The sequence below is a fragment of the Crassostrea angulata genome, chromosome 7, assembly GCF_025612915.1.
Source record: "Crassostrea angulata isolate pt1a10 chromosome 7, ASM2561291v2, whole genome shotgun sequence".
NCBI classification, from domain to species: Eukaryota; Metazoa; Mollusca; class Bivalvia; order Ostreida; family Ostreidae; genus Magallana; species Magallana angulata.
In genome coordinates this window covers 54,814,561-54,831,444 of record NC_069117.1, presented here as the reverse complement: position 1 = coordinate 54,831,444, position 16,884 = coordinate 54,814,561, and the positions used below count along the sequence as shown (strand labels likewise).

Sequence of the window (16,884 nt, the reverse complement as noted above, 5' to 3'; positions counted from 1 at the left end):
CTCCCCTTGAAAAAGAGTGTAACCCTTAATTTTCACAATTTTGAATTCACTTTGCCTAAGGGTGATTTGTGCCAAGTTTGGTTGAAATTGGCTCAGTAGTTCTTGAGAAGATGTTGAAAATGTAAAAAAGTTTAAGGACAGACAGACGGACGTACGGACGAACGGACGACAGACAAAATGTGATCAGAAAAGCCCACTTGAGCTTTCAGCTGAGGTGAGCTAAAAAGGAACCAAAAATATAGTTCAACATATTAAGCATTATATCCTAATAATGTGTAAAGTGTTAATTCCCGCGCTTATGCAGGTTAACGTTATCATCGTGTTTAAAGAAAAGGAAAGTAAAGAATTCCCAACTTAGTGATAGGCTAAATACATATTTTAAAAAGTTATAAATCCACATAAATAATAGTATAATGAAGGACTATTGTTATAAAAGAGATAATTTACTAAAGAATTCATTTTAAATCTATCATTTGTATTATAAATGCGTATAGGAATAATGGACACTTTTAAAATAAATTTTCTTCTTTTCGACACTGCAATAAAGACTACAACAAACTATAAATTTCACTTAACTTAAACTTGATGTTCTTATAAGTTGTTTACCTTTCATATAATTAACACAATACAAAATTATTGTGCTTATTGTGATGGAGATATCAATAAAGTTTGGTTTCAAGTTATTTGAGAGGTTTAATATGAACATTAATCAACACATTTAACATATTCTCTCTGAAAGCGTGACGTTAACGATGACAATCAGGTGGATATTCAAAGAAATTTCTGTACTCATGTCCATAACGCTCTTTCCCTCTATGAGTGTGACATGATTCATAGTCAGTACGAGATATAGTGAATCCCCTACAGTTCGGATTTTCCTGACATCTCCGCTTGCATTCAAAGCGATCAAATTCCCCTTCGTATCCGTGGTAACCGCTCTGTTTTTCATGTCTTTTCAGGTCTGAAATATTAGCATTATTGGTACATGTAAATGCGTTTTGCTAGTTCATGGGTAATAACTTTGTAATGGTAAAAATTTGTATCCCTAGTCGATTATACAGTGATCAAGGTAGGTATTTTGAATAAAGCAATGTAAAATATATGGTATTAAGAAGTCGCGTAGCACGCCATATCATCCTGAGGGAAATTTGTAGTGCGAAAGATTTAACAGGACACTGCACGACAGGTTGCGAACGCTCAATGCAGATCAAAAGAGAAAGTGGACAACGTATTTGCCAGAACTTGTTTATGTGTATAATGTTACCCCTCATTCTTCTATAGGTTTTTCCCCTTATTATCTCCTTTCTGGAAGAGAACCGAAATTACCCGTAGATTTCCTACTAGGGGTCAACGATAACAACGAGTCTTTCCAAGTAGATGAATGGTTAGATAAACACAGAGAACGCCTTCGATATGCATGGGCTGCTGCTGAGAAAACACAGAAAAAAGTGCGGAAAAACGACGCGAGTTTCATGAGAGGAAATCTACTCCTTGCTCTATTGATGATGGAACAAAAGTTCTCTTGAGAAATCATGTACAAGGTAGGAACAAAATACAAGATGTGTGAAAACCAGATCCTTATATCATAACTGAGAAATTGCAAGAAAATATGTACAAGATTAAGTCTGCGAAAGGTGTGATGATGTAAAAGTTCTACACAGGAACGAGATTTAAGATACTAAAGAAAAAGCCCAAAATGATATTGACCTTTGTAAAGAGCCTGACTCGGACGAGGAGATAAAGACATTCGAGGTTACAGAAATAGAAAATGAAAGGGATAACCCTGATCAAGAATCTCATTGCAAAGAACAAGCAGTCTGATATTTCAAATTCTCCGTTGCAATTTACACCGGGTCAAAGTCCCACTGACAATAAAGTTTCTGTTGGGCATGAGCAAGAAATACCTCTTCGACGCTCTAATAGGTCAACGGCGGGTAAGCATTCCAACCCTTTCAATTTGCCTAGATCAGTGTTATCCAGAAACATGTCAGTAAATGCCAATTTGTATAGTTCTGAGTTTCAGGATTTCGGAAATGCTGTTTTAGCATTAGGTGCAAGTCTAAGCGCAAGCTTAAGTCAAACGTGTTTAGAATACTTGCATATGAAAAACAGGTCGAACTCAGATGATTGTACATAGATTTTTTGAATGAGTATCCAGTTTTATATGATTGTTGATGAGGGTATCAACATACTTGCGCGGGGGAGATATGTAATGGTTAAAATTATGCGAGTTATTTGCGCGAATCGCGTACCGTATTTTTTACCTGTGTTTATTCTATTTATAGCGTTTTTGTTCACGCAAATTTCTTTTTTTTTGACATTATGGTTCTTAAAACTTAAAAATATCTTTTGAACATTTATCTAGTTGTTTTCTATTTCATTATGATAATCAGCAAAGTGAGACTAATTTGCGAAATTATTTATTTACTTTTTATAATATTTTTGATTTAAACTAGTTTAACAATTTGTACGGAGTCTCACTTCGCTGACGCCCTTGAGAGTGTTCAGGTCTGAAAAGCGTAAGCGATACCTTACATTATTAGAGAGTTATTTTCATGTTCTGGAATTACTATTCATTTGTATTTTATTCAATACATAGTAATTCAAATATTCTTTATGTGAAAATAATAAAAGTTTAATAAACAGAAAACTTTAGAGATTTAAACATAAATATATATGGTGTTTTTCATATATATATATATATATATATATATATATATATATATATATATATATATATATATATATATATAGTCATACCTTATGCAAGTGCGTTACTCTACTGCTTATTGACTGTGTGTGGCACCGCCACCATATATTGGAGTTCGTTAATATGTCATATTTTGAAGTAAATGCAAATTGTGTATTATGAATTTTTTTTGTGTTTCTTTGTGTGTCTATTTGTAATAAGAGTTATTTTGTTTATATAGAAGCTCATCGCCAATAAATTTAATATTTAATTGAAATAAAGAACTTGAATAGAAAAAGCAGTTTTATCTATTACAACTTAATTCAAATTGTAACGTCTCATTTGATTGGCTAGACAAATCCATATATATCGTATAACATAACTTGCCTCCGCCACAATTTGACGCTGCCCGTGCAAAATGAGACAAATCCGCTTGATGTCAAATTTGGTAGACGTTAATGTCAATTTATTAAATAATGTACCATATTTCTGATTTTACTTGTTGAAAATTTCTAAAATATGAAGAATAAATTTAATCTCTACCTATGTTATAGAGTATATCTTGGAATAGTTTACGCATTTTAATTGACCGCTTCTTAATATAACATAATTAGATTATAAGAAAATTCATTTCTCAAGTAAATACAAATAGCAAAAAGGTAATATAAAAAAGAAAAAGGAGATGAAACACAAAATGATGGTAGGTAAAATTCTGATTTGAATTGAAAATATTGATTTGAATACAACTTACTATGACATTTTGTTCTGATGGGGTTTGTGCATTCTCTGTAACCAGAACAATTCTTACAAGAAAACTGTCCTTCCAGATCTTGATATGTATCCACAGTACATTTCTTACAAGAAATTTGTCCTTCTTCATCTTGATATGTTCCCAAAGGACATTGCAGACACTCCGTTTGTCCTACAGCAAACAATGATCGATGCTTTCACACAAGTTACAGCTTGTCTGGACCAAGTACTAGTAGATTTAAAAAGATTGATCTGTGTACATTCCTAATAAAACAATTGACCTCTGGTCCCATCCTACCCCCGGGGGTCATGATTTATACAAAATTTAATCTACACTACCAGGGAATGCTTCTACACAAGATACAGCTTGTCTGGCCGATTGGTGTTTTGAAGGATTTTAAAAAATTTTTCTCTATATTTTCTTAAGTTAAAACTTGACCCCCATTGTTGCCGCCACCTTCCCCTTGGGGATAATTATTTGAACAAATGTAAATCTACACTATCTCAGGATGCTTCCATACAAGTCATAGCTTGTCTGATCGATTGGTTTTTAAGAATGTTTTTAAAAACAACCAAAAATTTAAAGTGTACATGTAACGTTTTCCATAATATCTATTTTGATTCAAATGCTTTCAATTCCGGAAAATATCATCATAAAATCAACTTAAACAAACATATATTCTTTAGAAACAATTGATCGACTCAAAACTAATAACTGACAAAAAACTTAGCTTCCTTGTCGCTGCACAAAGAAAACAAAAGTGTACATATTAAACTGATGTTGAGTTAATTTTTTATTATAGTGTCACTTATTAAATTGAAATAAATATATGAAAATGATATCTTATACCAACTATTCTACAAAATAACAAAGCAGTTTCATTTTTTTTGAATTCTCGTACATTTTAAAATGTCGAATTATTTGGGGGGGGGGGGGGGGGGGGGGCAAAAGTATCATAAGTTATTTGAAGATTATCCCTGACAGGTAAATAAATCCGTTACCTATATTAGACTGAAATGATCCATGTGAACAATTTTTACCTGTTAAAAAGAAATAAAGACTTTTTCAACAATACATTTAAAAATTGATAATATACAAAAACATAAAAAAAGAAATTAAATTTTTTGAAACCCATATGAGCGCCTCATTATATTACAATAAAATTTGGTTATTTAAAAAAATGAAAAAAAAACCAAATCATTTGCATGCAAAAACTATCTTAAAGCTTAATACTAGGTCTTACTTTATGCATGATAAGATTATTTAATTTATATGACAAGATCGGTCATGCAGACCTTTTAAAATAAAAATCGATATTAAATCTGTAAATAAAATCTTATTCATAACCAAAAATCGCAGAATACAATACTTAGAAAAATCTTTTTAACAAATTTAATTCAATCCCAAAGGAAATAAAACTGAAACCAATTAAAATCGATTAAAAATTTAACATAAATGAAGATACTTCTTTTCCCATTTAGATAGCAACATGTATTGTAAAATCAATTAATCTAAAACAGCCCAGAACTCTTAAAAAGTGTTACACGTACATGTTTAAATTCTAACTTCATATACCTTTGTTCGGAGTCAGTTTAGCTACAATCACAGTTAATTAAAAAATTTAAAGATTTTTTTTTTCCTAAAACGTCGCAATACCGCATAAATTTCTTTTTGAAATATGATTGCTTGATCATTGCCCAATGTGAATGACAATTAATTGATAAATTTCATCCATACCCTTAAGAAATGTCAACAATTACCTATTTCAAATTTTCGAATAATTTCATATTTTAAACTATAAATTTTATTTCATCGCTTTTAAATGCATTGTTAAAAATTTATATAATGTTTTAATAAATATCAAATCTAAGGCGTAAAGCAATCTTGTTTTAAGCAAAAGATTTTTTCGGTTTACTGAAAAACTAATTTACATTTTTAACTTAATCACCTTTTTAAAAAGTTTAATAAAGGAATGCATTTATTGATATTACAAGGATTTAAATGAAATAGTAAAATATAATAATTAGATGTTTCCAGTCGTAAAAATATGATTGCATTTACTTATAAATTTATCTATTTTTCAATGTTTTTTAGCATTTTGCATTTTCGATTGCATTTGCATTGATTTGATACTATTCCGTTTAGAAATTCAAAGTTTAATCATGTTTTGATACATTTTCTTAACTTACAAATATATTGTCCTTCAAGATCTTGATATGAACCAATAGGACATTGCAAACATAACGTTTTTCCTGAAACGAAAACCTAAAATTCATGATTGAAATTTAAGATATCAAAATATTGGTCGAATATCAAAACTGCCAATTCTACAGATTGCAAACACTCTCTCACGCAAGAACATAAAAACGTTTAATCCTAATGATATTTTTATCATTACATTTTCAGAAAATTCCTTTGTTTGATGTAATGAAAATTGTACAATTTATTGAGATAAAGTCGATAAAATTATTAATTGCAAAATTACATCGTAGATGAAATCACACGACACCATTTAAATACACTAAAAATGTACATTACCTGGAAAATCTTGAAAGTATCCGACCGGGCAAGGTTTGCAAGAAGCTGATAAAAATAAAAGAATTTTTAATCAGTACACTTTAAGCCCCTTTCACAATTGGCGCACGAGGAGAATCGACAAAATATTCGTGCGATCGTAAAATTTGATATTAGCTATGCTTCGTAAACTGTTGCCAAAATAATCGCACGTACGAAACTCGCACGATTCAAAGCGACCGTTGTGCGATGTAAACGCATTAAAACTTGTGATATATCCTGAGTCTATATGCGAATGTTGTACAATGAATGCAACTGTTGTAAGATAATTTGATAGGATCGCACGAAAGACCAGGCGCTCGTTACATAAAGGGTACTAAAGTCTCAGACAATGCTTAAGTAGGACTTATATACATTCTTAGATTTAAGTCCGCAACTAGAAGAGTGCTTAGCTAGGACGCTTTACCTAAAACTTAGGCGGCCGGTGGAGGTGACTTAAGTATGTCTTAAGTATTGTTTTCATACATTTAGAAGTTTTATTGTTAAATGCAGCCTTTGAATACAGTGTATTAATCACTTATTCACACAAAAGCAATATCTAAATGTTCACCAATAAAGAAGTTTTGTTTTAATTGATATAAATTTTAACAGTGGTCCCAATGAGCTGTATTATTTTCCATATAGTATGCAACTGGGCTGTTGAATAGGTTGTAAACACGTAATAGTCAGTTTACAAGAAATAACTATATATGTAAACTCGCGAAACTTGAGAAATTGAAAAAAGGACTTACGGAGACAGAAAAACCCTCAGTGAATTTAAAGACGACGATTGCCTCATTTCATTACAATGTTTATCGACTTAATGAAGAAATTATACTCAGAGTATGTCAATTGCCTTATTGGTAAGATGTATATCAAAAGATAAAAAATAAATCCACTGAATTATTCTATCAAGTTCTAACAGCATTGCGATATTATGCCACAGGCAGTTTTCGAGAACGACTAAAGTAGTGAATATTCGTCAAAACAAAGACGTAACAACAACAGACTGAAAAACATTGCCTAAGATCCATCGCTTTGAGCTTTTGAGAGTTACATATGCAATGAGGTACATATGCATGTATACTCATGCCACCTTGAATTATGTGTCTGTACATTTACATCTACCCCCATCTTATATCCAAGATATTATAAGTAAACAAAATATTAATCTAAGACAATGATTTTATTACCAATGCATTCAAATTCAACAAAATAAAATATGAAAAATTCGTTCTTAGTTTTTAACATAAGCATGACTTAGCTAAGATATTGATAAGTTTGTTTTATGTTACGGTATAAGACATACTTAAGTAGGACTTATGTAGGTCGTAAGATTCCGCCAAAGTCCTACTTATGACCCTACTTAAGTCAAAATCTTAGCATGCTTTATGTTACGAGCCCCATATGATCGGGCGATTGAACGTGCAGCAATACGTTAGGATGAGCGGCGCTCGTCCTAACATGCGTTTCATCGTACTAATGATCGTAGAGTCAGAGGAGGTATGCCGGTATAAACCGCCAGATTGCGACTCTCTTCAGTAGAAATATTTGAATGCAAGATGAGATACCTCCCAGGAAGATGACAAAAGCAACAGCTAAAATCAAGGTCAATTGAGGCCTGAAAAGGATATGTTTTTGCATTGAATACTTCATAAGGGGTATTAACCCCGATTTATTTTCGTTCACTTGCTCTTTTTGCCAGTAAGCAGATTAATACTTGACGAATTCCAATGTCTCATATTATCCCTCTTTTACCACAATATCATTGGGGCGAATTAAATACGAGATAAAACCGTTAGTAGAAGCAAAAATAACATTAGGCGAAAATAGCCCTGTATCCAATATATTTTAGAGCAAAGCATGTAAACTGAATCTGATATATCTTGCAATGATAGTAAAACGTTGCAAGATTACATGAGACACGTTGAGCAACAGTCTTATAGTCGCACAACACACGTAGCAACAGCTGCTATTTTCTTACGATCTTTAAAAACCGTGCATCGCTCTTTCGAGCACACAAAACGTTGTGAAACATTCGTACTAATGTTAATGCTTCGCATTGGAATAATTTGGATCGCATTCGGTCGCGTCTGAAAAGTGCGCATGTCCACAATTATGATGAGACCTGATGCGACCACAAAAACGCATGCAACGAATGCGAGGGCTTGTGCAACATATGCGAAAGCTCGCACGAAGCCAAAAAATATCGACTGCATAGTGTTGTAAAGTGTTCGTGCGCCAATTGTGATAGGGGATTTAACGACCTACTTGTATTAATGTATTTAACAAAATTGATGGAAATGTAAACACGACAGTAAACAATTTGTTTTTTTTTAACAAAAAATATATAATATGAAAAAAAGATCAAGTTTTTCTAAAAACATAAGAAAACATTCCCAGACATATGTACAACATTGTGTACATCAGCCTAAAATATGTTTTTATACACATGTACATCTAATTTATTGAACGTGCATTATATATCAAATATACCAATGTATTATATATGCATTAAGTATTGACGTATTCCGAAGCTAAAATTTGGGTGATGTAACAGATTTAATGAAATTCAAAAATCATAATCATTATTAGAATTGATCAATTACAAATCACAGAAAATTTAATATTCTTGTTCTTTGTTTCAAGTTAAATAATTTCAAACGCAACATATATACATGACGCATAAAGATTACTCTTCAAAATCAGTATCAATATTTTAATCGTTTAACTTGAAATAATAAATTTCTAAGACATCATACAAACAATGGTATTTCTATTTTTTAACCGCAGATAGGTTAATCTATTGTAGGCGGAGTGATTCTAAGTGTTAATAATTTTCAAGACGGAAGTAAATGGTAATATATTATTAATGCTATCATTAAATAATTTGAACATTTTTGATTATGTTAAAAGGCTAAATACGATTGCATTTTTTAAATGTGGAACCAAGGCAACTTAGTGCAATGTTTACAAAACTTACTGACAAACCACAGCAAGTAAGTTTCAATCCTTCAGAAAATAAAGCATAGGGTATATTAAAGGTTAAAAATCCATAGGAAACAAAACGCCAGAGGGAAAGCGATATATCTTAGCATTATTTAACGCCTGAGCCACCAATAGATCAGAATAATATCCCTAGGTGCAGTAAACAGCTTACCGTATTCTATTGTCGGAGGCCATTGGTTGACCGAGGGCAATAGGAGATGCATTAAATAAGTGTTTCATTGCATAACTTTTTTTTAGTAAATGGTATTCACAAGTGTACTTTACAGAAGGTTTTCATACCAATATGCATTTAGATAATTGTAAATTAATACCAATATGACGTCTGCGCAATGTTGCATATAAACTTGAAACCTAGATCGGTTTTTCCGAAATACATTGCTGGTCAAATAAAACGCAGTCTATTGACCAACGGTTTCATAGATCGGTTTAGTGGTTAAGGAAAATGAATACAAAATTGAAGAAAATCTGTATTTATATGTAATTAAACAACAAAATTTCTTTGATAAGGTAATACAATTTTTTTGCTCAGTTTACAAAGTAGTTTTACCTTGTGTGGTCTGTCCGTATAATGAATTGTCCATATAAGTTCCCGGAGCACAGAGTTTGCAAAACTTGACCCCGTTTGGTCATTGTAACTTCCAGGGGGGCAATAAGAACACCATTGCTTGAAGCCATCGTTGTACTGACCCACGGGACACGGAAGACACTGATCTTCCTTACCGTAAGTTCCTGCTTTGCAAGCTATAAAGAAGAGAAACGTCAAGGGTATCTGTATCTGCGATATATCCTAAAAGGACAAATAAATGTTTAAAAAAAGCCCCTTTAATTAAGTCAACAATAAGATAAAGAAAATTTATTAAGTCAGACAGATAATGTGGAATAATTGAAATTCTTGGTTATTTAAAAAAAAACTATCTAAAGTTTTAAAATGTGAAAATGTTTCTTAATAATACGAACGTAGATAATAAAGAAAAACCGTTAAGAGAAAAAATTACGATCTGAAAATCATTCACCAATTATTGAGGTTATTTTAAGTCAACATCATTCTCAAAATACGTAATCACTATTTGCAATTTAAAAACAAATAAATTAAAATGCGGCATCGGAAAGACAGTTTTAAAAGCAGTAAAAACTGCACATACCTGTTGAAGTACAAAAATGGGTGTTTTTCGCAGGCACGCATTTGTGACGAACTGGACAGAACGCATCTTCACATGTTCCTAAAATTTTCTGGGGGAAAACATTTTTCAGAATAAAAAATACAAAATATCAAATGCATGTTTACAAATTAAATACATCTTAAAGTAGAAATAAATACTCGTGTCGAATTCAAAATGTTTGCGAAGATACTGTTGGAGTCCGGAACTCCCTCAAACTCGATGTCGTCAGCCTCTCTAGAGTTGATTCCACACTGGAAATGTTGGGTGTTGTAATTAATGGATTGACAATGAGGTTTACGAAGAAGACATTCGTTTATACATGCGTGGACTCCAATGTTTGATAAAATTTCTGTGGTAAAGCTGTCCAAACGATAGCCATGAGTTAAGTTATTAGAGCAATTTGCAGCGAGCGAAGGAGCTAAGAAACAGAACCAGAGACAAATATTTCTCATTCTGTAGACGTAAGAAAACCGAATAATTTCGATGAACCATATACCTTACTTATATTAGCCTCTTAAACGAAGGGTAATCACTTTAAAATTATTCTCCATCACAAAGAAACATCTTTTTTCGTTAGAATAAACACAACAGTATTGTGTAATAAAAATGGGTTCCAGGAAGTAGACATACTTCAGAGGACAATCAGAAAAAGTAACATTAAATATTTAAACATTTTTGCCAGACTTGAAGAATAAGAAAGTACTTTAACCAGGATGATATTAGCTTTGAAGTACGCAACTGTTTAATTTAAAAAAAACTCTTTGGGTTATTTTAAAATTTTAATCCATTATATGCTCCCATTCGTTCTGTTATTGGGTCAATATAACAAACAATGTTAGGGTTTCTTCCTTATTTTGTCTTAGTTATTTAGCTTTTGGATGAGAACATCAAATATTATCATAAAAAGCTGATACTTTAAATGATATTCCCATTCTTGTGGTTTTTGTTCAATTCTGCGATGAGAAAGCTTAGTTGTGACGGGGTCTTTGGCTTTTTAATGCATTAGCAAATGGCATGAGGGTTAACTTTTGAGGTACAAAAATATATAAATCAATGAAAGCAAGAAAACTTCATTGACGCAATCGTCAAATTGGCCGCAAAAAATATGATTGTTGTATGAATCATCGTTGGTTGTTTACATTAAAAACACACCACAAAGAAGCAAACGAGTTGGTTGTTATACAGTACTAATTTTAATAGTAAATTTTAATAGATTTGTACATTATTCTAATACAAAGTTCAACTCATCAACTCATCATTATTTTCATGGAGATTATGTATTTCAAACCATTTTGATTTTTTGTTGCACTGTATTGAATAAAAACTTAATGCATCAGTTCATATGATTTCAAGACACCACATTATAAAATAGAAATGGAATATTTTAAAGGTACATGTACATGTAAGATCGTGCTCATCCGTTAGAAATTGCAGAATTAAAGTAAAAAATAAACGGGATAATTTTCTTCCCAGATTGAATTACAAATCTTATCTACACTTCCGTTTATGAAGGTAAGCATCGTTATTTAATTGCATGAGGTTTTCAAAAGAATTAAAAATAAGTCAGGTCAGCTCAAATTTCAGGTTATTTCAAATTTTTAGATCTTTCATATTTTTACATGTAAGTAAATAATTGGGTTTATCAAATATGGATAAACCCTGTTATTTCATGCAGTTAAGCATATTGTTTGGGGCAAGAACTATAACTCTAGTAATGTTAATTCAAGGGCAATAACTCTACACTTCCTGGTCTTGGAGCGTGCGCGTTAAGCTCTTCCTTTTATATTCAACTGTTCCCTGAGTCGGTCACAAAAAATCAACTAGAGAAATAATCAAGTTTTATCGTTTTAATCGGCGAGTTTTATTACTTTATACCGGTATATTATTACAATATCATGCTGAGGGTAAGGAACCAAAGGGCATCTAAGGCGAGAAGCCCATACGCAGCCGTGCCAAATGGAACAAATACAGTTGCCTCGAGTAGTGTATTGGCACGAGGTCGTCGCGGAAATCGTCGAGGAGGTCAAGTGAGACAGCCCGTTCCTCCGACACAAGCGACTCCTCCAACACCTGCGGATCCGACGACACCAGCGACACAGGCGTCAACTGAAGCAGGCCAGGGAATGTCACGGAGCGGGATGATTCCTCACAACATGCCGCCCATAGTTAACCCCACCCTTGACGCACCAAGTGCGTTGTCGTCACATGTTCCCATGAATCAAGGTACAGAAATTTATTTGGAAAATAATATTGACACGCCAAACCCATTTAACAGTGTTACTTCTATACTGGGATCCCATGTATCCCAAGCTCTCAAAGATAAAATTTGGAATGGCGAATTTGTTCATTTAAACAAATTGTTGCTTCAAGAGCCTTGCACAGAAATGCAAAATCAAATTGTTTTCGAGGGGGGTGTTTTTCAGGTCAAACCAAAAAATAAAGAAACCAAAATTACAAACCTCTCGCAATGGATGGATGCATTTTTCATATATGCTTCTATATACTTAGAAAAACATCCACTACAAGCCATTTCACTCTTGAGGTATATGTCAACAATTAAAAAGGGGGCTGCTAGTAACAATTCAGGTTGGTTGGATTATGATGTGCAATTTCGCTTAAAGAAGTCTGTAGACTCCTCTTTAAACTGGGGATCTATTGATGCTGAACTATGGTTGTTTTACATGCAAACAGTTAATAAAACCCAATTGTCAAATCAGTCAACTCGTAGGTATTTGAAATGTTATGCCTACAATTATGAAGGTGTTTGTCAGAAGCAATATTGCAAGTATTTGCATCAGTGCATCACATGTAATGCATATCATCCCTCCATTAACTGCTTCAAAAATAATCAATCTAATCAAATTCCCAAAAATGCACCTGCTCGTTCGGAAAATTTTAATTCCAACAACAAATTTTTCAGGAATCGACAACAAACCACAGGACGGCAAACCTACATGTAACTTGTTACATAAATTATGGGATATTGGCAGCACTCCAATCAATACATATAACTTCGATTCTTTACTGGTAAATTACCCTAACAAAGAAATAGCAACAGTTCTATCAAATGGGTTTAAAAATGGGTTTTCACTTCAATATACAGGCATTAGAAAAAAGGTTGAATTTAAAAACATGATATCTGCAGAGGAACATGCTGTTGAGTTACATGAAAAAATAAATAAAGAAATAAAATTGGGTAGAATTTTAGGCCCCTTTCCCTATCCACCTATTTCAAATTTGCGGTGTAATCCTATTGGTATCCTCCCCAAAAAGCAAGGGGGGTGGCGTATGATTTCTAATTTATCACACCCAGTGGGTAATAGTATCAATGATCACACTGATCAGCAATATTGTTCAGTGTCGTACTCTACATTTGATCAAGCCTTGTCACTGATTCAGGAGATGGGGGAGGGTGCATTAATGGCCAAAATGGACATTTCAAGTGCTTTTCGATTGTTGCCAGTCTGTCCTGAAGATTTCTGCTTGCTAGGTTTCAAGTTTTTAAATTCATATTATGTGGACAAATGCTTGCCAATGGGTTGCTCAATTTCATGTTCATTATTTGAGATGTTCTCTTCCTTCCTTCACTGGGAGCTGCAGCAAAGGTCAAATTCAAGGGGGATCATTCATTATTTAGATGATTTTTTATTTATAGGTAGAGCAAACACAGCTGAATGTGAGATGTTAATGGCTCATATGATAAAGTTATCTGAAATTTTAGGGATCCCATTAGCTCCAGAAAAAACAGAAGGTCCATGTACATCTATTTGTTTCTTAGGATTAGGCATTGACACAGTTTCAAGAACTATTTTCATTCCAAAAAATAAAGTTACTGAACTTTTGAAAAAATTAATGATGCTTTAAGTTGTAAAAAGGTCACCGTTAAAAAATTACAGTCATTAGCAGGGTCACTTGCATTTGTGGTTAAAGCTTTGCCCTCAGGAAGAGCATTTTGTTGTTTTGTATATGCGGCTTTAGCAGGAGGTAAAAAATCTTTCCATTTCATAAGAATTTCAAAAGAAATCAGATTGGATTTAGAAATGTGGGTAGAATTTCTTACAAAGTTTAATGGCTTAACCCCTTTTCCATCTTTGACATGGCAAGATGATGAGACACTCAAATTTTATACAGATAGCTCAGGTTCAAAAGGGTGTGGGGTTATATTTGGCAGTCAGTGGTGTTATTTGGCTTGGCCTTCACATTGGTTTTATGAGACAACAAAAGATATTACTTTTCTTGAACTTGTGCCTATTGTTTTGGGAGTTTTTATTTGGGCAGAACAACTCTATGCTAAAAAGTTATTGTTACATATTGACAATCTCTCATTAGTTCATATTATTAATCAAAAGTCTTCAAAAAATAACAGGGTCATGGTTTTAATTCGAGCATTGGTATTGTATACCCTTAGTTATAATATCCAGGTTAGAGCTATACATGTTCCGGGAAAAAATAACAATATAGCAGATGCTATTTCTCGCTTTCAGTGGTCAAAATTCCGACAGTTGGCTCCTACAGCAGACAATTTTCCATGTCAAATTCCTGCTCCATTTTGGGAGATTATTCATCAACTATAGATCAACTGTTAGAAGCCAGTATATCTGAAAACTCAAGTAAAGTTTATAAACAAGGCATCCAAGCATTTTTTAATTTCAGAGTTCAAGCTTCCTTTGAGCATTTGTGGCCACCACCTATAGATCATATAGTAATGTTTATAGCTTATATGAAGGAATCTGGATTTGCATTTTCATCAGCAAAATCTTATATGGCTGGTTTGAGTTTTGTTGTAAATTTACATGGTTGGCAGAATGCTACGGAATCCTTTTTGGTCAAAAAGTTGTTAGCAGGATTTAAAAGGTCATGCAGAACTCAGGACATTAGACAACCAATTACATTGTCTTTATTAACACAAATTACCAGTATCATTCCACATTTAACTATTTCTTCATATGAAGCACATTTATTTCAGTCAGCATTTCTCATTGCATTTTTTGCTTTATTGAGAGTAAGTGAGCTAGTGGCATTGGAAAGAAATCATGTTCAAATGTTGGAGGGTGAGTTTATAGTTTTTGTGGGTTGCTCAAAAACAGATCAATTAGGTAACGGTTCATCCATTAGAATACCCAAAACACCAGATTCTTTTTTGATGTTTCAAATTTTTCAAAAATTTCAAAGTCATAGGTAATGCATTCAAGCAACACATCTATTTGCCCACTGCAATACTAAACCATTGACTCAATATCAATTTTCATCCATGCTGTATAAATCCTTAAAATTCCTAGAGGTACCTACAAATTCATTCAAGTCGCACTCATTTAGGATTGGAGGTGCAACTTACCTGTACTTAAAAGGGGTTTCTGAAATACAAATCAAGCACATGGGTAAATGGAGTTCCTCGGCTTTCAAATCCTACATAAGACCATGTTAATAGTATTTTTAGTTTTATGCTGTTAAATCATACATAAATTTCAGATTCAGTTTGGATCATTGGCTCATCTATTATTCATTGGGCACAGAAATATGCAGAGACCACAAATCAGTTAAACCTTGGATTAAACCACTTTACCATTAATTGGAATGGTAGAAGGGAAATGGTTTGGGGGTACTTGTATACAACTGTGTCAAGTATGTTAATAGCTAATAAACAACCAACTATTTTGATAATTCACTGCGGTGGTAATAATATTGGGGACCCTCAAAATACCCTAAAAGGTATTCAAAAATTCATGAAACTAACTTTATCTCAAATAGCAGACCTCTTGCCAAACACTCTCATTGTATGGTCACATATATTACCTAGAAGTAATTGGAGGCAGTCTTTATCAACCATTGAAGGTGAAAACTCTAGGCGTAGAATAAATAGTGCCATTGCAACATTTGTTTTGAAAAAGCTTAATGGTGCATCTATCAAATATCCAGATATCCACATAACTCAAAAGAGATTATTTAGATTAGATGGTGTGCATTTGTCAGATCTGAGTAACAATATATACATAAATTCCCTGAAAAATGCTATTGTGCAGTTTGTGACATCTTCCTCTCGCACCTATCCTTAAAATATACTAGCTGATATATCTCTTGCAAGTCATGGTCCGTTTACTTATCTATCTTATTATATATCATATACATATATCTGAATCTAGAATGTCCAAGTATAGACATTCTTATGTATCATATCTACAGGTGTCATTGTTGTCAAAATTGCCGCCTGGTATTGGCGGATGGTTCACGTGACAGTGTCCGTGATCCATTTGGCATAATTTTGATTAGAATACTGTTTCCGTGGGGCACTGTTTTTTCCAGGCTCCTCGGGTCAAGAGAGTATTTCTAATATTGTATATTACATATAAATATTTGATATATGCTGCCATATTGTTTGAAGGGCGCATGTCGAGTTCAATGTACATGTATGAAATCTATCTGATGTACATGTACTATATATCTGACTGATATCTATCTGATATTCATGTACTTATCTAATTTTTGCACATTTGATTAAACGGCCATGACAACTACGCCAAACAAACAAAAGTCTATTTAGTTTTGTATATACATCAAGGTAAATATCTGAATCATAATTGTCTGTTGTTTTGATATTGGTATTAGGTAGACACATGAAAACCATATTTATTTGGGCAAAGGTCATGAAATAATTGATATGGATGTCATTTCATGATATTTTTCTACCACATTTCACTTCGAAATAACATAAATACACTCAAAAG

General features: G+C 32.9%; 1 protein-coding gene and 1 pseudogene across 2 annotated transcripts; one reads left to right on the top strand and one right to left on the bottom strand.

Moving 5' to 3' along the window:
• Positions 1-576: 576 nt before the first annotated feature.
• On the bottom strand, positions 577-10,614 carry LOC128191624 (proprotein convertase subtilisin/kexin type 5-like; annotated as a pseudogene).
• A 1,181-nt stretch (positions 10,615-11,795) lies between these two features.
• LOC128191625 (uncharacterized) lies at positions 11,796-16,430 on the top strand. 2 transcript variants are annotated; one of them, XM_052863792.1, is made up of 3 exons: positions 11,796-12,385; positions 14,647-14,772; positions 15,632-16,430. In XM_052863792.1, exons 1-3 carry the CDS (start codon positions 12,058-12,060, stop codon positions 16,213-16,215), a joined length of 1,038 nt encoding a protein of 345 aa, XP_052719752.1. In that variant the 5' UTR covers positions 11,796-12,057; the 3' UTR covers positions 16,216-16,430. The 2 variants fall into 2 exon arrangements, with proteins under 2 accessions (XP_052719752.1, XP_052719751.1); XM_052863791.1 differs by lacking the exon at positions 14,647-14,772.
• The last annotated feature ends 454 nt before the right edge of the window (positions 16,431-16,884 follow it).

Bases quoted from the DNA above. Each gene is read 5' to 3' on its own strand.
- LOC128191625 (XM_052863792.1), top strand. From the start codon at position 12,058: ATGCTGAGGGTAAGGAACCAAAGGGCATCTAAGGCGAGAAGCCCATAC. The intron at 12,386-14,646 runs GTACAGAAATTT...TCTCGCTTTCAG, and splicing joins ACATGTTCCCATGAATCAAG to TGGTCAAAATTCCGACAGTT. The intron at 14,773-15,631 runs GTAAAGTTTATA...CATAAATTTCAG, and splicing joins CAGTATATCTGAAAACTCAA to ATTCAGTTTGGATCATTGGC.